The sequence below is a fragment of the Nerophis ophidion genome, linkage group LG07 (genome assembly GCF_033978795.1).
Source record: "Nerophis ophidion isolate RoL-2023_Sa linkage group LG07, RoL_Noph_v1.0, whole genome shotgun sequence".
Taxonomy (NCBI): Eukaryota; Metazoa; Chordata; class Actinopteri; order Syngnathiformes; family Syngnathidae; genus Nerophis; species Nerophis ophidion.
In genome coordinates this window covers 19,540,824-19,568,516 of record NC_084617.1, presented here as the reverse complement: position 1 = coordinate 19,568,516, position 27,693 = coordinate 19,540,824, and the positions used below count along the sequence as shown (strand labels likewise).

General features: G+C 38.4%; 1 protein-coding gene across 1 annotated transcript in view; it reads right to left on the bottom strand.

The window, feature by feature from the left end:
• map3k3 (mitogen-activated protein kinase kinase kinase 3) overlaps nucleotides 1–27,693 on the bottom strand; it is a 53,621-nt gene that overhangs the window by 14,819 nt on the left and 11,109 nt on the right. Inside the window, exons 2-12 of the mRNA XM_061905527.1 lie at nucleotides 19,825–19,883; nucleotides 15,720–15,841; nucleotides 12,042–12,082; nucleotides 10,322–10,421; nucleotides 10,128–10,241; nucleotides 8,379–8,499; nucleotides 7,809–7,942; nucleotides 7,436–7,509; nucleotides 3,764–3,831; nucleotides 3,583–3,678; nucleotides 3,352–3,513 (exon numbers count right to left, since the gene is read on the bottom strand). Coding sequence (XP_061761511.1) covers nucleotides 3,352–3,513; nucleotides 3,583–3,678; nucleotides 3,764–3,831; nucleotides 7,436–7,509; nucleotides 7,809–7,942; nucleotides 8,379–8,499; nucleotides 10,128–10,241; nucleotides 10,322–10,421; nucleotides 12,042–12,082; nucleotides 15,720–15,841; nucleotides 19,825–19,828 — 1,036 coding nt within the window. The 5' untranslated portion in view covers nucleotides 19,829–19,883. The remainder of the gene's footprint in view (nucleotides 1–3,351; nucleotides 3,514–3,582; nucleotides 3,679–3,763; nucleotides 3,832–7,435; nucleotides 7,510–7,808; nucleotides 7,943–8,378; nucleotides 8,500–10,127; nucleotides 10,242–10,321; nucleotides 10,422–12,041; nucleotides 12,083–15,719; nucleotides 15,842–19,824; nucleotides 19,884–27,693) is intronic.

Here is a 27,693-nt window from a genome sequence, read left to right as displayed (position 1 = left end):
CCAAGGGGTTTTAGGATTGCCGCCCCGACAGGCACCAACTACCTTGCGGCCACAGATCCGATCAGCTGCCTCGACAATAGAGGTGCGGAACATGGTCCACTCGGACTCAATGTCTAGCACCTCCCTCGTGACATGTTCGAAGTTCTTCCGAAGGTGGGAATTGAAACTTTCACTGACAGGAGACTCTGTCAGACGTTCCCAGCAGACCCTCACAATGCTTTTGGGCCTGCCAGGTCGGTCCGGCATCCTCCCCCACCATCGCAGCCAACTCACCACCAGGTGGTGATCGGTAGAAAGCTTCGCCCCTCTCTTCACCCGAGTGTCCAAAACATAAGGCCGCAAATCCGATGACATAACTACAAAGTCGATCATGGAACTGCGGCCTAGGGTGTCCTGGTGCCAAGTGCACATATGGACACCCTTATGTTTGAACATGGTGTTTGTAATGGACAAATTGTGACGAGCACAAAAGTCCTATAACAAAACACCACTAGGGTTCAGATCCGGGCGGCCATTCTTCCCAATTACGCCTCTCCAGGTTTCACTGTCATTGCCAACATGAGCGTTGAAGTCCCCCAGTAGGACAAGGGAATCACCCCGGGGAGCACTTTCCAGTACTCCCTCGAGTGTACCCAAAAAGGGTGGGTTCTCTGAACTGCTGTTTGGTACGTAAGCACAAACAACAGTCAGGACCCGTCCCCCCACCCGAAGGCGGCGGGAGGCTACCCTTTCGTCCACTGGGTTGAACTCCAACGTGCAGGCTTTAAGCCGGGGGGCAACCAGAATTGCCACCTCAGCCCGTCGCCTCTCACTGTCGGCAACGCCAGAGTGGAAGAGGGTCCAGTCCCTCTCGAGAGAAGTGGTTCCAGAGCCCTTGCTGTGCGTCGAAGTGAGTCCGACTATATCCAGCCGGAACTTCTCCACTTCGCGCACTAGCTCAGGCTCTTTCCCCCCCAGTGAGGTGACGTTCCACGTCCCTAGAGCTAGATTCTGTAGCCGAGGATCGGACCGCCAAGTGCCCTGCCTTCGGCTGCCGCCCAGCTCACATTGCACCCGACCTCTATGGCCCCTGCTATGGGTGGTGAGCCCATTGGAGGGGTGACCCACCTTGCCTCTTCGGGCTGTGCCCGGCCGGGCCCCATGGGAACAGGCCCGGCCACCAGGTGCTCGCCACCATGCCCCACCGGGCCTGGCTCCAGAGGGGGGCCCCGGTGACCCGTGTCCGGACGAGGGAAATCTGGGTCCATGTTTTGTCTTCTTCATAGAAGTCTTCGAGCTGCTCTTTGTCTGATCCCTCACCTAGAACCTGTTTGCCTTGGGAGACCCTACCAGGGGGCATAAAGCCCCCGGACAACATAGCTCCTAGGATCATTGGGACACGCAAACTCCTCTACCACGATAAGGTGGCAGCTCAGAGAGGAGCATATATATATATATATATATATATACACACACACACACACACATATATACATATACACATACATACATATAGATATATATATACAAATACATATAGATATATATACAAGTACATATATATACTTATATATATATATATATATATATATATACACACACACACACATATATACACACACACACACATATGTACATATATATACACATATACTTATATATACACACGTATATATACATATATAGATATACATACATATACGTATGTATATGTATACATATATACACATATATATGTATACATATACATACATAAATAAATGTGTATATACACACACACACACATATATATAGACACACACACACACACACACACACACACATGCTTATGTTAGAAGGGAAATCTGTTTTTTTTTTTTTTTAGATTAAAGTTGAGTCAAACCGCATTGCTTTGTGCTGCTTTAAATAGATTTGAATAGAAATGGGGATTCAAAGACTTAAAATAATCCACAAATTCAAAACAAAACAAAAGAAAATCGGTAATATTGTGAGGGAAAAAAAGTTTTACTCATTGTAAGGTCTTTAGAATAAGGCCTATTAAAGTAAAATTGTGTTGATTGACTATAAAAACAACAAACGTAAAGTTTACGGTAAAATTCTGTTGACTGAGCTGCCAGTTTTTCAGTGGAAAAAAAAAATATGCAGATTTGACGGTTAAAAAAACTGAAACCTCAGTCGCCAGAATTTTACTGTAAAAAAAAAAAAGTGGTACTCTTTTTCCATATACAATAATGGACTGTAGGAAAAATAGAAAACAACAAAGCACTAAGCTAACATACACAAATTTCATTTTTCAATGTGTAATATAAAATATTAAAGGAAATCACAGGGTTTTTTTATATATACATTGAGGCTGGGTCAAATTCTGCATTATTTTGAGCTGCTTTAGATACATTTGAATAAAAATGGGGAATCAAAGACTAAAAAATAATCGACACAGTCTAAACCCACGAGCTAAAAACATTACTAGAAAAATTGGTAATGTGCGGAAAAAAATTTGTGGTTTATGGCAAATTGGTTTAATTTGATTAGAATTAAAAAGAAAAAAACTAGTTGGAAGAAATAAATTGTCTTTTTTGGGAAACAATATATTTCTTTACAATATAGTATTTTAATTCAAGGAAATAAGAAATCAGGAAAATTAAGTTGAGAGAAATAAATTAAAATTGTGTGAAGAAAAGTTTAATTATGAGAAGCACTTGTGATTAAGAGCTATTTAAATACAATTTGATTGATAAACAAAAACAAATGTAAAGATGACGGTAAAATGACTGAGATCCCATTTTTTTGTGTAATACAACTGTGCTGATTTGAATACATTTGAATAAAATTTCAAAGACTTAAAATTATCCACATAGTCAAAAAACATTACAAGAAAGAATGGTAATAGTGACAGTAAAAAAAATCGTAGTTTATGGCAAATTAGTCTCTAACGTGATTAAAATTGAAAGGAAAAATGTAATTGGGAAGATGAAGTGTCTGTTTTTTTAGGAATTAAAAAAAAAAAAAGTATTTATAATAAATGAAAAATCAGGACCATTTCTGTAAATTGAGAGGAATAAATTATACTTTTGTGATGAAAAGTGAATTTATGAGAAATAAAATACTTATTGCGAAGCCGTTTGAGGAATTTGTGATTAAGAAAACTTGTTCGACTAAAAACAACAGACGTAAATTTTACAATAAAATTCAATTGACAGAGCTGCCATTTTGTGGGGGTAAAATCCACAGTTTTAAATCTGTAAAGGCTCCTAAATAAAGGATTGTACGACTTTCTGGAACCCTTCTGTTGCGGCACCATCCACAATGGTAAGGTACCTAAAGGGTAAAGTGTAAGTGGACTGCAACAGGCGGAACCAGGCCTCCACTTACATTTATGCGCGACAGAACGCTCCTGTGGGCGGAGTCTTCCCTGCGTGTCCACGAGCTGCCAGCTGCCGATGCTCTCCTCGCTGCCGTTCAGCGAGCGTCGTGAAGGCACCAGAGTAAAAAGGTTGCCTTGGGGGCGTCGGATCCTCGGAAATGTGCGGCGACCTGATGAAGGATGAAGAAAGAACGGTTGACAAGAGACGGGGAGGGGGCGCAGTCGTCGCATGACCGTACCTTCACTGTGGTCCTTGTGGTGCAGCGAGACGTGGTAGCGGCGAGGGTATGTGCCTCCCTTTCCCACCACGCGGTCATAGACGTGGTTCTCCCGGTCTGCGTGGCACAGGAACAGAATTAAAACCCTCAAAAGTATACCTTTGATAAACATGTTCATGGGTTAGTGCAACTCTTCTCTCACCCGAGAACTCCTGTCGGTTGTCAGGGTAACTCTTGGCTCGGTGCATGCGAGACTTCCTGAGGGCGGGGCTGCGGGACGGGACAGGGAAGCATTTTTATGAGATTTGAACTTCAAAAGAAAACAAGCTCACACAGAGAAAGCAGACCTCGGCCAAGGTTTTCTACATTTTTCACATCACATCTTGGATCTAAACAGCTAAGATATGATTCGTCATGTCTTCTGGATCCAAGCAATAAGATCCTACATAAACAAATCCTGATTTAACGAGACATTAATGTAGAAACTAGGCATGGGAATACATACTGTACAGTTTACTGTTCTTGCACTGACACAGCTGACAAATTCCTAGCTGCAGCACTCATTCCACCAAATCACTGTGTTTTGAAGTCACCATAAAAGATGCAATCATCTAAAATTTAAAGCAGAGAAATCAGTAAATACACCGTACATATATGCTGCAATAGTTATTCTATTTATTGAATTGGGACACAAATGCTGGTCGCAGTTTTAATATCAGATATGAATCAGAATAATCCAGATTTACACAAATGTTACATACCGTATTTTTCGGATTATAAATTGCTGTGGAGTATACGTAGGACCGGCCGAAAATGCATAATAAAGAAGGAAAAAACATATATACGTCTCACTAGAGTATAAGTGGCATTTTTGGGGGAAATGTATTTGATAAAATCCAACACCAAGAATAGACATTTGAAAGGCAATTTAAAATAAATAAAGAATAGTGAACAACAGGCTGAATAAGTGTACGTTATATGAGGCATAAATAACCAACTGAGAAGGTGCCTGGTATGTTAACGTAACATATTATGCTAAGAGTCATTCAAATAACTATAACATATAGAACATGCTATATCTTTACCAAACTATCTGTCACTCCTAATCGATAAATCCAATGAAATCTTCTTCCTCGATGTTGCTTCTAGACAACTCTGCCAACTCCAAAGGTATGCGCCGCTTCCTCTTGTCGTTTTCTGCTGCATATTTCACTACGTCCAGCTTGTAATCTGCAGAACATGATTTCCTTTTCGGTGCCATTTTTGTTCAGCCCTTCTCAATTTTTATAAGTTACCGCCAACGATGAAATGATCCATTTGAATAGCTACGGAAGTAGCATAGAGCATATAGCAGTTAGCATTCCATGACCCACAATGAGCTTCTGCCATGACCCTCCCCCGCCAAATTCTTATTGGTTGATGTGTATGTGAAGATTGCTGACATTTTCTTCGTTTCTTCCGCGAATGAGATAAATAATATTATTTGATATTTTACAGTAATGTGTTAATAATTTCACACTTAAGTCGCTCCGGAGTATAAGTCGCACCCCCAGCCAAACTATGAAAACAACTGCGACTTATAGTCCGAAAAATATGGTACATATTATATTGGTGGGAAATATTCTTTTTTTGTGTTTTCCTTGTAAAAATATTCCATAAAGTGGTGCTATATCCCCATGCTTTGATAGTGACATCACTATTTTGAATTGTCCTTCACCTAAAAAAAACTTTTGAGCACAAAAGCACTTTGACAATACCAAAAAAACGAAAGTGAAAATAAGTATTTCTGGATATTAGGGTGTACCGATACCAATATTTTGGTACCCGTACAAAAATGTATTTCGATACATTTTGATACTTTTCTGAATAAAGGGGACCACAAAAAAATGGCATTATTGGCTTTTTTTAACAAAAAAATCTTACGGTACATTAAACATATGTTTCTTAATGCAATTTTGTCCTTAAATAAAATGCTGAGCATACGAGACAACTTTTCTTTTTTTAGTAAGTAAGCAGACAAAGGCTCCTAATATAGCTGCTGACGTATGCAATAACATATTGTGTCAATATCTCATTCTATTATTATGTCAAAATTATGAGGGACAAGCTGTAAAAATTGATTATTACTGTTTGACATTTACTGTTAATATCTGCTTACTTTCCGCTTCAACATGTTCTATCTACACTTGTGTTAAAATATAATAAACAATTCTTCTTCTGTTGTTTAAATGCTTTACATTAGTTTTTGATGATACCACAAATTTGGGTATCTTTCCGATATCAAGTCGTTACACGTTAGGATCATACATTGGTCATAATTTAAGTCCTCATGTGTCCAGTGATGTATTTCCTGAGTTTACGAACATAATATAAATAAAAAATGAACGAAAAAAGATTTTGTGATGCTAATAAATATCGATGTAATCATAGTCGTATCGACTAAATATGCTCCTGTACTTTGTATCATTACAGTGGATTTTAAGTGTAGATCCACCCATGGCGTTTGTTTACATTGTGACGCCGGTAAGCTACGGTGTGTAGTGAAGCATGCTTAGCTATTCCTCATCTTGCAGGGATGATACTTTATTTGTCACCATGGAGGCAAGGATTGGTGATTTAGAAGTAGCTAAAACACTGCCCACTGCGGCAGGACTTAAACCACTAGCGAGCTAGCCATGTCTTAAAGCATCTCTTCCTGAGAGCGATACAGTGTTATAGCTTCACCTTTATCGTTAGTTTTTAAACCAAAATTTGTCCATTCTCCCTTTTCTGTCTACACACTGTGTCTGCTTGTAAGTACTCCGTGATTGAGCTCCTCTGCTCGTAAAACCAGCACTGTCACGACGTGGCGAAGCTCCGTCATTCCCGTGGTACTTTTTACAGGCGGTGTAGTATCAAATATGAATCATTAGTATCGCGGTACTATTGTACACCGTACAACCCTAATATATAATATATAACAGGGGTCGGGAACCTTTTTGGCTAAGAGAGCCAAAAAGCCAAATATTTTAAAATGTGTTTCTGTAAGAGCCATATAATATTTTTTTTAACACTGATCACGACTTAACGCATGCATTTTTAAGTAAGACCAACATTTCTAGAGTATAATAGGTCTCTTATTCTTTGTAATAATATTGTTATTCCGAAGCTAACTGTGGAGGGGGCGTGGCCTGTGGGCCTGCAGTGAACTGGGGTGTGCCAGGACCGGCCTCTAAATCAGCGACAGGTGCGCAGATGGCCCACCTGGGCCTTTTTATCTAATCACCTGTCACTCTGTTATAAGCAGCAGCCAGGAGGAGAGACGGGGTTGGGGCTGGAGCCAGAGCGCGAGCAAAAACGAAAGAGAAAAATACAATTGCTGGAAAGCAACTGAGGGACTTATTGAAAAATAAAACAATATTGTAACCCTGAAACAGGCTCTCATGTCGGTGCTTGGTGGTCTGAAGAACCCCCAGAAGGGCAAGCCCCACACTAACCAATAATAAATAAATAACTTCTTAGCATTAACGCAACTTCTTGAACAGCTGCGGTAGAAACGGATGGATGGCTTGAAAATGCATGAGAATGTTTTATATTTTGAACATTATTTTTAACACTGTGATTACAAGTGGAATTATTCATTATTTATCGTGTTAAGCAATGCCAGCTCAGATTTATCCGAGAGCCAGATGCAGTCATCAAAAGAGCAACATCTGGCTCCCGAGCCATAAGTTCCCTACCCCTGATATATAATATTATATATAATATTATATATATATATATATATATATATATATATATATATATATATATATATATATATATATATATATACACATACATACATACATACACAACTGTATGTTTATATACCAGTATATTGAATGTTGCTGACCTGTCTGAGTTGCTGTCCAGGGACTGACAGCTTCCAGACATGGAATTCTCTGCACTGCTCCAAGGATCCAGCACCTGCTTGGAACACCCACAAAAAAAGTTTCAGATACAACGTCCTCCTAATGTGTGCATGCAACATCTCACAAAGAAGCTTTCGTGTCTGTCCTAAGTGTGGCTTAACAACAAATATATGTGAACTCCCTTTACAGTTTGTTTAACCTCTCACTCCCCTAACAACATTCCTAGCCAGGAAACGTAGATCCAAAAAGTATTTATTTTAGCTTCAAGTGCATTAAAGTCTGCAAGGGGTGACATAAACACCACATTTGTTTACTGCTCATGAGAAATAATCTGAAGGGAATTCTAGGACTCACACACTGGTCACTGGTCTCCGGGATGAACTCGCCCTCGCTGTTGATGCTGGTGTATGAACCTTGGCGCGCGATCCTCTGCTGGCGTTCTGGCACGTAACCGGGAGGCGGCGAGCTACGCCCCGTGTTCTGAGAACCTGGGATTCAGAAGGGTGCCATTAGAAACAGGACAAGCGTGGACTGTTCAGTAAATGTGCGTTGCATTGGGCAGAAGTGAAGTTGAACAAGTTCTTGCCACAGTGGACATCAAATCAAAGTTTTGACTGTGATGACGTCATGAAGTCCAACACTGGAGCCACCGCCGAGACCTCCTCCCGCTCCAAAGGAAAAATAAATCACGGGAACACTAATAGCGCGGCGTAATCTGATTGGCTATGGGCCAGAAGGCATCATCGAGTATTGGTGAACAGGAAAAGGAAGTGGAGGGGAAGACGCGGAACGAGCAGCCAGAGCGAAGAGGACCGAAGCCAGCATGATGATGCTGGGGCTGAATATCAAAAATGTTGCATTTATTTTCTGTCGCAAGTCCTTAAGAAATAAAACAGGACCTGCGGGGACAGGGAGGCGGCGTACCCGTTGAAAGATGGCGCCCCCTTGGTTCAGAGGACTGGTACACCGTGCTGACATCGCCAGTGGACTGGGAGGCCTTGATCCTCACCTGCTTGCACGGCACGTGGTGAGACGGGGACGACGCCTGTAAGACAGGGAGGGGGGGGAGAACGCATACTGGTAAACAAACCAGCGATGTGCAATACCACTTTAACCCTGCAGAGGCAATAGTGAGTCAATACAGTAATTTACATATTTCTTCGAAACTTAGAAAAAACTGTCCGTGTGTCAGCTTTGTCTTATTAATAAAAAAGTGTATTAAGATTATTAGCATCAACAAATCAAACTTCTCTCGTTAATGTATTTTTTTCCCTATTTTTGCCATTTTCATTCTTGTTTAATTGTATTTTAAGAATTTGCTGTATGTTTATGAAAAAAAAAAAAAAAAAAAGCTGCACTTTGTTGTAATTTGGACAGCCCCACCTTTGTTACAACATTTGTTGAATCACAAATATTGAAATTCAACGATTTGGAGCATTTGCAATCAGCTAAAATGATGTACAACGCAAACTATACCCAATAACGTACAACAATTCTTCTCAACAAAAGAGGTGAAATATAACCCTTAGATAAAAATCTAATTTAAAACATTTGTATGCTCGTACAACACTTAAAACCTTTAGCATATCCGTATGTGGAATTAAATTATGGAATAGATTAACCACATAAATCAAACAAAGCACCGATATGATTCAATTTAAGAGACTGTTCAAACAACAAAGTACACAGAACACTAGTTATGAATATCTTGATATCACAATTTAGTCACTATGGAGGTTAATTTATTAAAAAATATTTTTTTGACACTGAATTTTAGTAACTGAATTTTTGAGTTTGGTTTTTGTGAACTTAATTTTTTTACATCAAATTATGCTGTCAATTTCATTGAAAAACAATTCAGTGTAAAAAAAAATTCAGTTTAAAAAAATTCAGTGCATAAACATTTTGCTTTTTTACACTGAATTGTTAGGCACTGCACTAGTATGCCTAATCAATAATCAAAAAACTCAACAAAAAAAAGTAAGCCATTTGATTTCCGCAGACACAGTCACAGAAATGGCCAATAAAACAGAATCCGCTGTTAAACGCAGAATGTCAGGAAAATTGACATACATGTGGGTGAAATGTTGTCCCTGTGAGTAGAAGGAACATTTGCTTAGGAAAATAATGTGTCATGGCCCGCTCATTCAGCCACGAAACGCTTCCTAAACTGAACAATCCGTTTTTCTTACCCATGACTAGGGAAGGTTGTTTGTATTGGGTCATATAAGTTAATGCTGTGCACATACTGTATGTACATTGATGTACAATTAAAGGCTGCTGACATGAGTTGCTATCATTGGTCAATAGTTGGTCAAAAAAAAGGCAGTCATCAGACTGACAAATGTATATTATATAGAAAACACCGCGTTTGTTGGACTCACAGGCCAAATTCAAGACCCCACCGAGCCATAGTTTGGACATCCCTGCCACTGTGGATACCTTTAACTACTGTTCAAAGTTCCATTCAACACGTTTAAACAGCTGCCTGCATTACTCTGCCACTTATTATGCATTAGGGTGTTAAAAGTGACTTGGAAAGTAACGTTTTGAAATAGACACCAACTCCTTTTACAACATACAGTATTTCTGTGGTGAAGAAACAGCAGTGATCCAATACAATGTCGTAAGCACAAGCTCAGTGTGAGTGTGTGTGTGTTATTAGTGTCTCACATTGTTGTGCTCCTGAGCGAGCAGCAGGATTCTGATGCTCTTCATGTTGGAGCTTCGATCCAACAGGTCGACGGCCTTGTCGAGGTCGTCCTGACCTCTCAAGGGGATGGACAACTGTCGGGAAAGAAGCAACATACTTCAAGAAAAGTCTGCACATGCCCCATGCCCAATGAATCGAGTGTGAATTTGTTTACCTCATTGCTCATGTAATGAAGGCCCAGCTGTTGGCCAAACACAGCCTTGACTTTGTGCTGGACGTCATCGAACTGCACAGGCCGTCCAAACATCAGGATCCTACACGAGACGACGCGTGAGGGGACGTTTGTAACAAGCAAAGGAAAAAAAACAGCCGAGTTGCAGTTTTCAGCGGGAGAAAATTACTCCGAGTGCACCTTTGCATTCTTTGTGGCGTGTGCAGGCACCCACAAGCTATTCACAACTCCCTCCATCCTCCTCCTCCTCCTCCTCCTCGTCCTCCTCCTCCCGTAGCAGACTCTTGCACACATGCAGAGAAATGTTCCTCCAAATGCATGTACACATGATACGTAAATGTTTGGACGTGCACGCGCACACACACATTCTTGTATCTGTTACCTTCTTGAGCCCTCAGAAAAATGCCTACCTCTTTAGGACCACCCTTTCTAGATATATAAAGATTTGTATTTACAACATTAATAATATATACATACTATGCAAAAATAAAAGACATTTTTGTGAAAAATGAGTTGGAATTTCACAAGAAAAAGGTCACAATTTCACAAGAAAAACTTAAAATTTTGGCAGTATTATAATAAAAGTCGTCATTTTACTCAACGCAAGTCAACATTTTACAAGAAAAACTAATAATTTGTGCAACTTTATGATAAAAGTTGGAATTTTACTCCATAACAGTTGCAATTTTAGAAGAAAAACTTAACAATATGGAAATTTTATGAAAAAACTCGTAATTTTACTTGACACAATTCAGAATTTTATAAGAACACTTTAAAAGTGGGCAATATTATAATAATAATCGGAATTTTACTTGGCAAAATTATGACAAAAGTCATTTTACAAGAACAACAAAAAAATTTGCAATATTGTGATAAAATTTAGAATTTTATATAACAAATGTCACCATTTTGCATAAAAAAGTAATAATTTTACATAAAAAAAGTAACCAATTTACGAGAAAATATTGTAATGTTACAGAAACAGAAAGAATATGAGAAATTTTTACCCAATTATATCATAAAAAGTCAACACATTGTGAGAAAAAGACTGCTTTTAGTTCATTTTTTTGGTTTGTAATCATTATTTACTTCAAGTTATTACACTATGTTTCTATATAAATATTTATAGAATTTTTTAAATAAATTTTGGCCAAAGGGGGCGCATTTCGATTTCTTACACACACTTGTTATTACATATGTTGGCCAGAGGGGGAGCACTTCAAATTTTTACACACACATTTCTTATGTTGACCAGAGGGGGAGCACTTTTAAAAAGAACACTCAGTCAATTTGAAAAATCCCTCCTTTTTGGGACCACCCTAATATTGATACATTTCATCACCATGGGTGCAAATGAGACATTCTCTATTAGATGCAATGGTTTCCCGTATTAGGACCATGACTTTCAGTCCTAACTTTTTCATTTTTCCTTGTTGATGTCTCAAGAAGGCTAGAAATACAAGAGCACGCTCGCACGCACGCACACAGACACACACACAGACACATACATACACACACACACACACACACACACCACAGGCCAAGAGTTCAGATGCCTGACTGCATGTTTTGAAGACAGTCATATTTATGGGCAAACGAGGAGGTGGGAGGATTTGTGCGTTACGAGTGCAGAGAGGTGCACAAGCTACCCTGTGGGGGGAAAATGCTGGTAAAACGCAGACGTGCACGTAAACAAGCTCACCTCCTCTCGCCTGAGAACTCAAACTTCATCCTGACGTCCTCCTAAGGGGAAGCAAACGCACGCTTAAGTTTTATTATGAAATATTCGGATATTTGACAACAGGATGGAGTGCTGCAACAAGAATGTAAAACTCATAATTGCTACACAAATAATGAAAGAAAGGACAAGACTCAAGGTTTAACTTTTTATGAAGTTTCTGTGTTGTAGAAACACACTAAAATTATGTATAAACATTTCTATAAAAACAAATTTTTGATGTTAAATCTTACAGTGTTTTCCATATATTCATTTATTAAAATTACTTCTTCCCGAACGTAATTGCGTTAGTAACTCAGTTACCTCAATGTAAGAGTAATTAGTTACTCAGCAAAGTAACTGGGACATTATCGTTCATGTTCTATACGCTATTACGTTCGATAACATCTTTAACGACTAATATGTTTATGTTAACTGACTAAAGAATCAAACATTATTATAACCTTGGAGGAAAATTAAATTTAAAACATTTGTATGCTCGTTCAACACTTAAAATCTTTAGTATACCAGTATGTGGAATTAAATTATGGAATGAATTAACAAAATAAATCAAACAAAGCACCAATATGATTCTGTTTAAGAGACTGTTCAAACTGCAAGTGTTCACAAAGTACACGGAACAAGAATTATGATAAACATCTTAAACACTTTTTTTATTGAGATAAATATTACTTATGTATTTAATATGTGTTTGCTTACTATGGTATGTTATTCATTTATTATTTAGTTGTTCACTGTTCTGTTACAGAGAACAAGGAAATTGGATGAAATTGCTATGGTATGAAAGGGGTAGCTCAGTTTCTTCCTACTCCTTTTTGGACGTGCTGTAATGAAACAACTAAATATGTGTGATGCATTACATTGGATCGTATAAATGTTTGAAATAAACTGAAACTGAACTGAACTGAACTATATACAGTATTTTACAACATTTGGCCTTTATCTGAACTCAATATATTGCAACATGATCAGCATAGAAATAAAAATGTAAAAAATAAATAAATAAATAAATTCCGTAAAATAACAATATTAATTATTGAAAGTACAAAACCAAATACGGTACCAAAAGTGTGAACTTAGGTAAAAAGACACAAAAGAACATTTTAACTTTAAGCTGAGATAGGCACCAGCGCCCCCCGCGACCCCAAAAAGGGAATAAGCGGTAAGAAATGGATGGATGGATGGATGGATAGTGCAATTCTCTACACTTGTATACCAAAATAAAGCCTGAAAGAACTTGAGATAAAACTTTTAGCACGTTTTGGGCAAATAAATTACATGCATTCAAGTAAAATTTTTAAAAACGTTCTTGGATGACATTGCTAGCTAATTTTAACTATGCAATGTGATTAATCATGATTAATCCCAATACCAAAATGTGATGAATCAGATTTAAACGATTGGCTATATTTGGGCTTGGGTTAGCGGCAGCAACAAGTGTCATTCTTCATAAGATTTGTGTTGATTGAGTCAGATGTGGATAAACGCTTTTTTCCTGGACATAGCGTGCATGTCACATAAACATCCTTGCCTTTAATTTCAATGAGCCAACAGTAGTTGGCTCATTGAAATTAAAGGCAGTTTGAAAACGCTTCCTTTGAATTTCCCGGTCTCTGTCAACATGAGCGGAGCGGTCTGGTTGTGTGTCAGTCAAAGCGTGCGGTGAGACAGCTTGAGCAAGGCATCACGATCCGCCCGCCCAGCCAATCATCGTCAGCGCATTTACGACGACGTCATCATCCCTACCCTTGCTCTCGGCATGCAGCTGATGACTGGCTGAAACCTGACACCTTGCGCTTTATGCAACCAAACAGTAGCAACGAGCACATGCTACCAGTAATTAATTAGATTACTCGTTACTAGAGATGTCCAATAATATCGGACTACCAATTTTATCGGCCGATAAATTATTTAAAATGTAGTATCGGAAATTATCGGTATCGGTTTCAAAAAGTAAAATTTATGACTTTTTCAAACGCCGCTGCACGGAGTGGTACACGGACGTAGGGAAAAGAACAGAGCAGTTGCATCTCCCAGTCATACTTGCCAACCCTCTCGATTTTCCCGGCAGACTTCCGAATTTCAGTGCACCTCCCAAATTCTCCCGGGACAACCATTCTCCCGAATTTCTCCCGATTTCCACCCAGACAACAATATTGTGGGCGTGCCATTTGCGTGCCGGCCCAATCAGATAATATCTCCGGCTTTTCACACACAAGCGAATTCAATGCATACTTGGTCAACAGCCATACAGGTCACACTGAGGGTGGCTGTATTAACAACTTTAACACTGTTACAAATATGTGCCACACTGTGAACCTACACCAAACAAGAATCCATCCATCCATCCATCCATTTTCTACCGCTTGTCCCTTTTGGGGTCGCTGAAACCTATCTCAGCTTCATTGGGGCGGAAGGCAGGGTACACCCTGGACAAGTCGCCACCTCATCGCAGGGCCCCAAACAAGAATGACATTTCGGGAGAACATCCGCACTGTAACACAACATAAACACAACAGAACAAATACCTACAACCCCTTGCAGCACTAACTCTTCCGGAACGCTACAATATACACCCCCCGCTTCCCCCTACCCCACCACCTCAACCCTGCCCCCCCAACCCCGCCCAAGTGAAATGAGTCAAACAGAGAACAATGGTAAATATGGATATTGGATATTTATTATTAACCGTCTGGAATGGCCTTATGCTGTCTTTAAGTGGAATTTGATTGGTAATTGTTTTTGGCAACACATAGTGGCCACAATAATTCATCAAGTTAAACTAAAGATGCGGTAAGTTGAATGATGCCGACACGTTTGTTACTGGACACTTTCTAACACGCTTTTGCCTTAGAGACTTTGTATGTGTAAGTAATATGCAATTAATTATTTGATACTTGTTTATATTGATTTATGTGCCGATTTACACTGCAATATTTTAAAAATATTATTACGCTCAGCTTCTGTGTAGCCTATAGCCTCTCTATTATGTAGGTTACATGATTAAAATAAAAGAAAAGACGGACCTTATTGGAGGACATTTAGATGTGAACTGGCTGTCCAGCTTTGCACAAGTAAACACTCTGCAGGATCTTTATAGTGGATGCTAAACTGATGTCAATATCAGCATCAACATCAAAACACCATACAAATCATTCTAGACTGTCTTTTTTTGAAAAAGAGTCGAGCGTCAAACCTAGCAACTTTTTCTTGTCTAATTGGATACTTTTGAAGACTGACATGAAACTACGCATCCATCTTTGTGGGATTAAACGTAAAAATAGACAAAAAGATGCAACAGAAGAAAGTTAATTTCTATTTCTTGTGTTTTGGTTTTTCATGTTTTTTTTCAATCACTTTTAGTCTTCAATATTGTTACTCCTCTGTTACAATTACCGAAAAATGAGTCATGGCCAATGAATTAAATTATTTGTATCTATTTAAAATAATTTTTACATTTTAATTTAATTTAAATTCAACGATAATGTCACTGCAAATCCCCCGAAACCCATAATTGCCACAAATAGGTTGCAGACCTGTGGGAAACACTATCTCACAGCTGCAGCTCACCCAAACAGCAAACAAAATTGCTAAACGAGTGTAATATGTGTCTAAGTGTACATCGATTTAAGCCCCGCCCACCTGTCTGTTAGCATGAGTTGGCGTCTTCAGTTTGCCGCCGTCGTATGGCAGGACCGGCTGGCGCCGCGTCATCTGCAGGGCTACGAGGTCCTTCATGATGGAGTGGAGAGCCTGTCGTTCATCTGAAGTGATGACAAAATGACAATATTTCACAATTTAGTGCAGTTTAGCGACTTTTAGTTTTATTGTAAGTTGTAAAAAAATAACTATAAAGCATACAATGTACTTTTTGGCACCCCTCTGTTCCTAACGAGTGCCTTAAAGAGGCGGGCCTAGAAGCAGTGGGTTATTCAGTGGCTGTAGAACGGTCACTTTTAGAATGGTCAGAAGAAAGATGTCCTCCATTGTTGTCCTTTGTTTACCTTGTGGCTTTCCTCTTCTTTGTCAACTTCATTGGCGCCTCACACTGCGTCGCTATCGCGCTATTTACGCCGACACAACGCAACTTACACTTCCTGGACTCAACCGCCCGGCGTAAAAGGTGGTTTTAGGAGCATATTATGCTATAAAATGGATAGCAATGGTTTAAAAGCGGAACTGCACATTTTAGGGGAATTTTGCCAATCATTCACAATCCTTATGTAAGACACATATGTGTTTCTTTTTTTATGCATTCTAAATCATAAATAAATGCTAGCAAAAGTTAGCTAACAATGGTGCCAATGGGTCTTGCTTTATTCCGCCTGTAAAGCGCTCTAAAAAACATCCAAAACCCTACATCAAGGTTTTATATACAGAGTATATGTAATGTAGTAAAAAGTTAATTCATAATAACATGTAATATTTACCTATTATGCTAAGTTTAGGTATATGGCGACGTATGAATTTCAGTTCGCTTTCGCTTTCTCTTCAACAACAACACTACTAGTTATTTTTAATCAGACTTTTTACTGATCATGTTAAACTCTTATGTTTTTTTTTTTTAATTATTTATTGTTATTTTCTTTTCTAATTATTTATATTACAACTATTCTCTCAATTTTATGTTTTATTAACTTAATAATGTGTTATCTATATTTTAATTTACATATATTTTTTCATAACATGGTCACTACTGCCTAGTTTCTCTTGTTATATTCTTATTTTACTGTTACATTTGTATTCCCAATGTAGCTTTTTATCTTTATTCTTATTGTAATATTTTTCTGTTTTGTTTCCATTCATACCCCCATTATTTACTTTTTAAATTTGATCTCAATTCTGTACACTGCTGCTGGAATTTTAATTTTCCTGAGGGAACTCTCCTGAAGGAATTAATAAAGTACTATCTATCTATCTATCTATTTTTTTTAGATGGAGTTAACTTGAGTTTTTCTCCACTGTAGATGCCTCAAAGGTAGCGCTTTTCCTCAAATACTCAGTGCCATGTCGTGCTTTGTTTTTGTTTTATTATTGTCACTAGTGCTGTGTGTGTCTGTGTGTTTCTCTCCTCTTCTTTGGTACACAGTTGTGCTGTGTATATGTTTGATTTGATTTGATGGTCAAGTTATACTTCATGAGAGACAACAATGACTACGTAATATATTTTTGTATTTTTAAACTACAAGTTTTAGAAGCTGAGTGATAAGCAGGTCCAGCAAGATAATAAAACACTCACTGACTGTAAAATGTCTGCTCTCACTGGGATGCCGACTGGTAGTATGTTTATAACTTCCCGTTTAGATGAAGAATAATCATATTTCTCATGCAAGTTTAATCCAAAAAAAAGTTAACCAACCTCTCATTTTAGAGGTACAACCTGCTACTATCCAGGTGAAGTGAAGTGAAGTGAATTATATTTATATAGCGCTTTTCTCAAGTGACTCAAAGCGCTTTACATAGTGAAACCCAATATCTAAGTTACATTTAAACCAGTATGGGTGGCACTGGGAGCAGGTGGGTAAAGTGTCTTGCCCAAGGACACAACGGCCGTAACTAGGATGACACAAGCGGGAATCAAACCTGCAACCCTCAAGTTGCTGACATTGCCACTCTACCAACTGAGCTATGCCGTGAGGCATGATATATAAGTAAACATTGATTGATTGATTGATTTATGATCTAAATTTAACTTTCACCAACTCGGAGACAATGCGGCGGCTCACTATCTCAACAGTGTAGCTGCATAAGATAGTTAGCTCTCTCAGATCGTGACACCGCTAAAAATACATTGGAAGTTATATCTATATAGCGCTTTTTCCTCTCGAGACATAAAAGCGCTTTATGTAGTGAACCCCATTATCTACATTTTTAAGCTACATTCCAACCAGTGACTGTGGCACTTGAGGCAGGTGGATAAAGCGTCTTTGCCCAAAGACACAACGGCAGTGACTAAGATGGCATAAAATGGAATCGAACCTTGAGCCCTCACAGATTGTCCCCATTAGCGCTTATAATAACAATATTGCTAATAATTGGTTAATATTCATGTAAATAAAGTATTGTTGGTGGTTTTAGATGTTTTTTTACTGAGCTTTACAGGCAGAATAGTATACTCTCATTAGCTGCATTGTTCGCAACCTAATGTCATATTTTACAAACTATACTGAAGTAAAATTGAAACAACACTTTTGTTTTAGCTCCCATTTTTCAAGAGTTAAACTCAAAGATCTAAAACTTTTACTATATACACAAAAGACCTATTCCTCTCAAATATTGTTCACAAATCTGTCTAAGCCTGTGTTAATGAGCATTTCATCTTTGCCAAGATAGTCCATGCCACCTCTCAGGTGTGGCATATCAAGATGCTGATTAAACAGCATGATTATTGCACAGGTGTGGCTTAGGCTGCCCACAATAAGGTCACTCTGAAATGTGAAGTTTTGCTATATTGGACGTCTAGGCAGTCAGCAAAATTTTAGAACTGTCTGCATTACTTTATGTATAATAAATAAATTGTTTATGAATTGATTTTATAATTGTCCATGTCCGAATTCCGATACATCTAAAAATAAATTATTTCCCCCATCTATAATGCTAGATGCCATCGAATGTGAGCTTTTGCCCACTCAAGTCGGTTACGACGACAAACTGCAGTCAGGTCGTGACCCCGAAGAGGACGACCAGCATGCAGATGAGCTTCCCTGACAGTTTCTCACAGTTTGTGCAGAAATTGTTATGCAAATCAATTGTTGCAGCAGCTGTCCGGGTGGCAGGTCTCAGACTATCACGGAGGTGCACCTGCTGGATGTGGAGGTACTGGGCTGGTGTGGTTACACGTGGTCTGCGGTTGTAAGGCCGGATGGATGTACTGCCAAATTCTCTGAAACGCCTTTAGAACTGGCTTACGGTAGAGAAATGAGCATTCAATTCACGGGCAACAGCTTGGTTGGACATTCATTGGAGGCAGCATGCCAACTGCAAGCTCCCTCAAAACATCTGTGGCATTGTGCTGTATGATAAAACTGAACATTTCAGAGTGGCCATTTATTGTTAGCAGCCTATGGCACACCTGTGCAAAAATCATACTGTTTAATCAGTATCTTGATATGCTACATTTGTGGGGTGGGATGGATTACCTTGACAAAGAAGAAATGCTCATGAACACAGTTTATACAGATTTGTGAACAATATTTGAGAGGAATAGTTATTTTGTGTATGTAGTAAAAGTTTCGGATCTTTGTGAAAAATGGGAGCAAAAACAAAAGTGTGGCATTTATATTTTTGTTCAGTGCAAAATGCAATAAAAAAATAAAAACATAAGTTTTTGTCTTGCATAAGGATTTATGCAAAAAAAAATCCCAAAAAGTGCAGTTCCCCTTTAAGAGGATGTGAACTGCAAAAAAATGGCATCCAATGGCGTGTTGAGGCGTACAAGGACGGAGTTTTAAAAAATCTGCCGACTCCCACGTTTGATCTCTGGTCAGGTTTTGCCTCTCATGACGGGCTCACGGAGAGAAAACATGCCACATGTGTAGCTTGGACCGACATCACACGGCCTCAGGGCTGCAGGGAGAACCAGAAACCGGTGTCTTACGGCACGGAAACCCAATCCTTCACCCTCCGGAGTCTGCAGCGGCTGTTCTGATGGGCCTCATGGTGGGAGGGGGGTTGGAGGGGTCATCGTAACCATGTGTGATTTATGAGAAAACCTAAAAAGTCCCACATCAGCGTTTTGAGGACTTACTCATTGCTGCGATGCTTTCGTGGTCCTCAAACCAATCTTCGGAAGCGCTGCCAGGCCAACTGTAGTCAACATAAGCACATATTTACTCATTAGTCTTCATAATAAGGCTTTTGTTGATGTTTTCTTTTGCAGACACAGTACAAGGATGTGAGTCAGACAGGAGAAGACAAAGGTTATCAGCCAGACGTGCAACAATTGTCAGGATGCAAGCGCTGCCATCTTGACGGTAAACAAAGTCAAGTAGGAGAGCCATCGAGGGAAAGCCGACTGACGGAAAAGTGCTTGACAACAAGTGGGTCGAGATAAAACAGAGCTGTGCTTTGCGAGCAGACAAGCTGACTCCTAATGTGGGAAATATCGGAGAATCAAGCTGCACTTGCAGCAACTATTCTGCTCCCTTCTTTGTGGCGGAATCGTATATCTTTTTGAAGAAACCTTTTCGAACTTGAATGCAAATGAATTTTTTGCATTGGAATTTTGTGAACACATTTTTCCACATCAAATTATGCTGACAATTTAATGAAAATGTGTGAGGAAATATGAGTGTTAAAAAAAGTCAGTTTGATAAAATTCTATGTTAAAAGATCAGTGAAAAAAATTCAGTCTAAAGAAGTTCAGTGTAAAAAAATGGGCGCAGAAAAATACATTGTAAAAAATTCAGTGCAGGAATAATACAGTGTATAAAAACCAGTGCAGAAAAACTCAGCGTAGAAAAAAATTCCGTGCAGAAAAACATTGTGTGTAAAATTTTCAGCGCAGAAAAAATTCAGTGTACAAAAATCAGTACAGAAAAATCCAGCATAGAAAAAAATGGAGTGCAGAAAAACATTTTGTGTAAAAAATTCAGTGCATAAAAGAAAATCAGTGCAGAAATTATTCAGTGGGAAAAAATTCAGGGCAGAAAAAAATGTGTAGAAAAACATTTTGTGTAAAACATTCAATGCAGAAAAAATTCAGATATAAAAATTTGGCGCAGAAAATAAAATCAGTGCACAAATTATTCAGTACATAAAAAAATGCAATGTAAAGAATTCAGTGCAGAAAAAAAATGTGCAGAAACATTCAGTGCAGAAAAAAATTCTGTGTAAAAAAATTCAGTACAGAATTTTTTTATATTCAGTGTATAAAAAAATTCAATGTAAAAAAATTCAGTGCAGAAAAATATTCAGTGCAGAAAAAAAAACGCTGTAAAAAAATTCAATGCGGAAATAATTCAGTGTATAAAAATCAGTGCAGAATAATTCAGCATAAAAAATTTAGTGCAAAAAAACATTGTGTGTAAAAAGTTAATTGCAGACAAAATTAAGTGTATAAAGAATCACTGCACAAAGAAATTCAGTGAAGAAAACAATTCAGTGTATAAAAATTTAGCACAGGAAAAAAAAATCAGTGCAGAAATGATTCTGAGTATAATAAAAGGTCAAGAATTAAGTGCAAAAAACTTGCTGTTTTAAAACTTAACCGCTTCCGGTAAAATCAGACCGAAGCACTTAATTGGCTGGTTCTGACACAGGATCGATTGCTTCGGTCTTATTTTACTGTTTTACTGGAAATGAGTCTTGAGTTTTGAAGCACCAAATATTTCTGCAAATATTTGTTTTACACTGAATTTTTATACACAGATTTTTAAAACACTTTTATTTTAACAAAATTATTTTTTTAAAAACACAAAATTTGCTCGAAAATATTTATTCAATGTAATTGTCAGCATAATTTCATGTCAAAAAAACAGTTCACAAAATTAAAACGCCAAAAATTCAATGTCAAACAAAAGTTCCCGTAATAGAGACACACATTAACCTCCACAGAAACTCTGCATCTTCAGTATTAATCTTGTTTGCAGTTTGAGTGAAAAGTTACGGATGTAAACTTTGCACCTGATCTACTAATATTCAAATAACAAGTGCTAAACAGCGTGTGCAAAGTATTAAAATAGGTGTACTATTAATGGGCAAGTTGCATGTGCTCTACTTAGACTGCGTGTGCAATGGAAAACTAAGGCAGGCCGCCTACTTCAAACAAGGTTTTTTCTCATACTACTACTGGCTGTGGCCATGGAAATACTCATTTCCCTCCACATTGATGTTATTATGTTCCACAACCTGTGTACGATGATGTTGAACTCGCAGCAACATCTATAATGTGTCGTACCTTTTCAGCAACACGGACTCACAATCAAGACAACAGAAACAAAATGATCTGAAGTTCAAAACACAAGAAAATGCATTTAGCATGTTTTCATATAGATGACATACTGTAATGTATTTCCTAAATTAAAAAAATGGACAACACATAAAAAAAAACACCAGCAGACACCAAAACGCATCAATTGAATTAGTTAAAATCAGCAACTTCAGTCATCCAGCAGCTATAAAACATTCAATTATATTGCTGAGTTTACATACCGTATGTCTACTATTTTTATTTTTGACAGTCCATATATGTTGACACTTGCCACACACGTAGGACGGAAGATTGTCTTTCTATAGTCTGTCTTTGCAAAAGCATTCGGACAATAACCGCACCAGTTTGCACACACTTTTCAGACGAACTTAATTTTAAAAAAAGACAGAAAATAGCGTACGCACAAAAGTTTCATTCTTGATAGATCACACTATGCGTGATGAGTGATTATATTTGCATCTTCTTCTCCCAGTATTGTGAGCATTCTTATGATTTGCATGGATTCTCCTTCTCCTGCTCTCAAGAGAGACGGTGTCCTCTGTGCACTAGTTAGGTAAATCAGCTTTGCGTGTGATATCACGCTTTAGCACAGGCAAACTTTCAGAAAATCAGGCGAGTAGTTTTTGAGTACATACTGAGAAGTGTCTATTCTTCAAACAGACCGTCTGTAAATGATGCAAGGCGCTCGTCCCCACCACTACCACACCACCTTAGCCGCGCTCACCCTTTAGAGCACAGCTGTAGCTTCCTGGCACTAAACCCACAGAAAATACTTATTCTCAGGATTCTCTACGTTTACGTTTTTAGACTTTGCCCTTAAGCATTACTTACATATTCCTTATTTTTCCACCATCATTTTAAGATGTTATTGTTAAGTGTTCAATGTGATTTTTGAATGTGATTGTTTGTTTTTTTACAGTTGTGTTGACTTTTCCTTTCCTTTCTACCTTAACAGCTGAGGGCATCATAACCAGAATAAGGTAAAATTTGAAATAAAAATGCTTACATTTAATATTTTTTTCTCCAAGTCCTTATTTTCCATTTTAACAAATCAATAATTATGGATTTCGGCTGATATAAAACACTTATAACGAGATACAGTTTTCAGCCATGTTTCCTAGCCCTGGGGTCGGCAACCCAAAATGATGAAAGAGCCATATCGGACCACAAGTACATAAAAGTAATTGGTCTGGAGCCACAAAATATTAAAAGACTTATACAGTATAAGTGTTATAATGACGGAAACACATGATGTAAATGGCTGATTAGCTATATTAGCGTACAATCAAAATGACTATGTGTCGCTAGCTGACGCAAATCTTTGTTGACAGAAATGTTGAAATGCAATATTTATTCTTCTAATAGATTTATTACAATCTTTGCAAGCTGGGTAACGTTTGCTGTGGTCTGGAACAACATGGCACAGAAACAACGATCAGAAATGTAGCCAATATTACATAGAGATAATGTGTCATGAAACAAAAATAAACTAAATACACAGAGGACATAAGTACAGGAAATCAAATGAGCTCAAATATACCTACAAATGAAGCATAATGATGCAATATGTACATACAGCTAGCCTAAATAGCATGCTAGCATGGATTAGCTTGCAGTCATGCACTGACCAAATATTCCTGATTAACACTCCATGACAAGTCAATAACATCAACAAAGCTCACCGTTGTGAATTCATGCACAGTATACAACGTTTGGTAGACAAAATGAGCCAAAGGAGTGGCATAAAACACGTCCTTCTGTGGCAGCATCGGAGAAAGTTTTACATGTAAACAAACTGTTGAGTTGGAGTTCAAGGGCCGCTGAAATTCGTAGGACAAAACGGCGCTCACCAAATACTCCCATCAGCGAAGCACAAACATATTAAACAGTGGGCTTTCTAACAATTAGGAAGGTTTGTGTCGTGTTTGTCCGACTACAGAAACCATATTAAAACAAAACACATATTTTCCACCCCATTTTTTTTCCATTTACATACATTTTTGAAAAAGCTCCATGGAGCCACCAGGGCGCCGCTAAAGAGCCGCATGTGGCTCTGGAGCCGCGGGTTGCTGACCACCGGCCTAGCCCTGGTACACAGTATACTTCTTTGGGCTGTGAATCTTTGGACACCATTCTTGATTCCAAACAATTCTCGATTTAAATACTATAATTTAATAACATTGGGTGCCAGTTCAATGATTAACTCCATTCCTCCATAAAATAGATAAACAGCTGTGATCCATTTTTATATTACTTAAAAGAAAACTGGTTTTGTTTGATAAAATTTGACCCAAACATTTATTCAAGTGGCTGGACCAGACGGAGTTGTTTTAATCATTTAAAAATCATTATACATAAGAATCGCGAATGAATTTTTTTTTTATACTTATTGAAAGGTACTATTCCATTTGAGACTGAAGGCTGACTGTCGGGAATTTATGCCTTAAATCACAGAAACCCCCAAATATCTTGAAGTAGTAAACAATGTTGACAGTACAAGTGGAGTTGTTATTGGAGCTGGGATGAAAAGCCTCTCTTGGACGAGAACATGGGAAAGCTGTTCTGTACTCGGCACGGGCAGCATCGGCGCTCCTGGCAACCCATTAGACTTCTGGGTAATAATCACCCACAGGAATGCCCGGTACGTCCGTCTGCGTTTCCGCGTTGCTTTCAAGCATCCGCCGCTGGCACACTGGAAGGTGATTAAACCCTGCAAGTTCATCATCACAACCGTTTATTTCGTCAATAAATACCCTCGGGGCTGGACGGGGGTGGTTACTTCAGGGGATGCTGGGAATCGCCAGCACTACCCGTGCTGTATGACCTCTGCCTACCGCTGCCCTCCATTTCTCCCCTGATTGTGATTAGCTTCCGAGCGGAATGTGGGGAATTCAGCGGCGGAAGAGGCAGCACTCTGCCAGTCCACTCAGCTGTGCCCGCTTTATTTTCCTTGTATCGCATTTCGAGGACTAGCAGGATTTACAAGGATTTTCCTCCCCCCTCTTCTCCTCTCGGACCCTGGATGTGTTTAGTCTGAGGCTGTTTTTCCCAGTCCTCGTTCCCGCATAGGCTCGCAATCATGTGAACGTTAAACAGGCCTCTAATGTTCTGCATGGACAAGAACGGAATTGTCTTTTTAACCTACTTTTAATGGCTGAAAACTGTATCACAATTAAGTGTTTTTATCGGTCAATATCCATAATTATTGCTATTTTGACCTATGGAAAATAAGGAGCAGGAGAGAAATATATTAAACGTAAACATTTTTATTTAAAAAGTAGCCTTCCTCTGATGATAATCTCCTCATCTATCAAGATGGAAAGCAAATGTCAACACAAGCATGGAAAACACTCGATCAATGTAAACAAAATTCGAAACTTACATTGAACACTTAACAAAACAAAATTCGAAACTTACATTGAACACTTAACAATAACCTCTTAAAATGAGGGTGCAGAAAAAAACTACATTCGAAATGTTTAATAAAGTGTGAAAATGTAAACAAAGAGAAAAATGGATTTGTTCAAGCAACCAATCTTTCTGCACTATTTATTTCGTTAGACAAAAAAATTTACTTTTTATCAAACACATTTTTGATTGAAATCCATTACGTGTCTATTGCTGTATCCGGAAAGTATTCACTTTTTCCACATTTTGTTATGTTACAGCCTTATTTCAAAATTGAATTTTTGTCCTCAAAATTCTACACACAATACCCTGTAATGAAAATGTGAAAAGTTTAAAAATGTTTGCAACTTCATTAAACCACAATTATAATACAGCATCTGATTTATAACTTGGCAACACTAAATTGGCCCTAGTGTGTGAATGTGAGTGTGAATGTTGTCTGTCTATCTGTGTTGGCCCTGCGATGAGCTGGCGACTTGTCCAGGGTGTACCCCGCCTTCCGCCCGATTGTAGCTGAGATAGGCGCCAGCACCCCCGCGACCCCGAAAGGGAATAAGCGGTAGAAAATGGATGGATGGATGGATTTATAACAAAACTAATACATTTTATATTGATTTAGATCCTGCCTTCCGCCCAAGTGCAGCTAGGATAGGCTCCTGATCCCCCACGATCTTCGAAAGTAAGGCTGGGCGATAAAACGATATTAATATACAATGCATCCGGAAAGTCTTCATAGTGCTTCATTTTTTCCACATTTTGTTATGTTAGACCCTTGTTCCAAAATGGAATACATTAATTTTAGTCCTCAAAATTCTACACATAACACCCCGTAATGACAATGTAAAAAGGGTAAAAAAAAATTTACAACTTCGTTAAACCACAAATTGTAATGCAACATCTGATTTATAACAACACTGTAGCTGAGATAGGCGCCAGCGCCCCCCGCGACCCCGAAAGGGAATAAGCGGTAGAAAATGGATGGATGGATGGATAGTACATTTCACATTGACTTAGATCATGCTTTCCACCCGAGTGCACTGGAATAGGCTCCAGACCCCCTGTTACCCTTGAAAGTAGGGCTGGGCGATAAAACGATATCAATATACAATGCTTTCGGGAAGTATTCATAGTGCTTCACTTTTTCCATGTTTTTTTTGTTACAGCCTTGTTCCAAAATTCATTCATTTTTGTCCTCAAAATTCTACACACAATACTCTGTACTGACAATGTGAAATGTTAAAAATAATCTTTGCAACTTTATTAAAACTAAAACAATCACATGTACATAAGTCTTCAGACCCTTTGCGGAATACTTTGTTGATTCACCATTGGCACCAATTACAGCCGCAACTCATTTTGGATACGACACCACAAGCTGGGCACATCTATCTTTGGGCAGTTTCGCCCATTCCTCTTTGCAACACCTCTCAAGCTCCATCAGGTTAGATAAAGACTTGGAGGTGTAATTGCTGCCAAAGTGTAAGCAAAGGCTGTTAATACTTATGTACATACATGTGATTTTTTCTTTTTTTTTTCTTTTTAATACATTTGCTAAAGAAAAAAAAAATCTGATTGTTATTATGGGGTATTGCCTCTATAATGTTGAGGATAAAAATGAATTAATTCCACTTTGGAATAAGGTTGCAGCATAACAAAAGGTGGAAAAAGTGAGGCACTATGAATACTTTCTGGATGCATTGTATATTGATATTGTTTTATCGCCCAGCTCTACTTTCAAGAGTCGCGGCAGGGCTGGAGCCTATCCCAGCTCCACTAAGTCAATGCAAAAAGTACTAGTATTGTTATAAAAACAGATGCCGTATTAAAATTGTTGTATTGACTACTACATACACAATAACTAAACCAGCGCATAAAAGGTAAACAAAAGGAAAAACTACTGTAGGCTCCTATTTAAATCATTTGGGTTTTGCCCTCAAAACATCCAGAGACTTGATTACTTCCTCACATTGTAAACAATAACAAAAAAGGAAAAATATCAAACTAATCACTTCAAGGCGCTGTTTGCAACATTTACACAGATGCCTAGAGGGCGCTAACGTTCCAATGTATTTTACAAAGTATATCCCGTAATAACGTAATTACGTATGTACGTAACACATGCATTAGCTTTAGGTGTTGTTTGCTAATGATAGCAATTTGGATAGCTAATTGTGCAAATTTTTCTCTTGGACTGCTTTTGGAGCGCATGTTGACATGACTGGGTGAGTGACCGCCATAGACCCCAATCATTTTATTCGGGCCGCTATAATGTGTTAT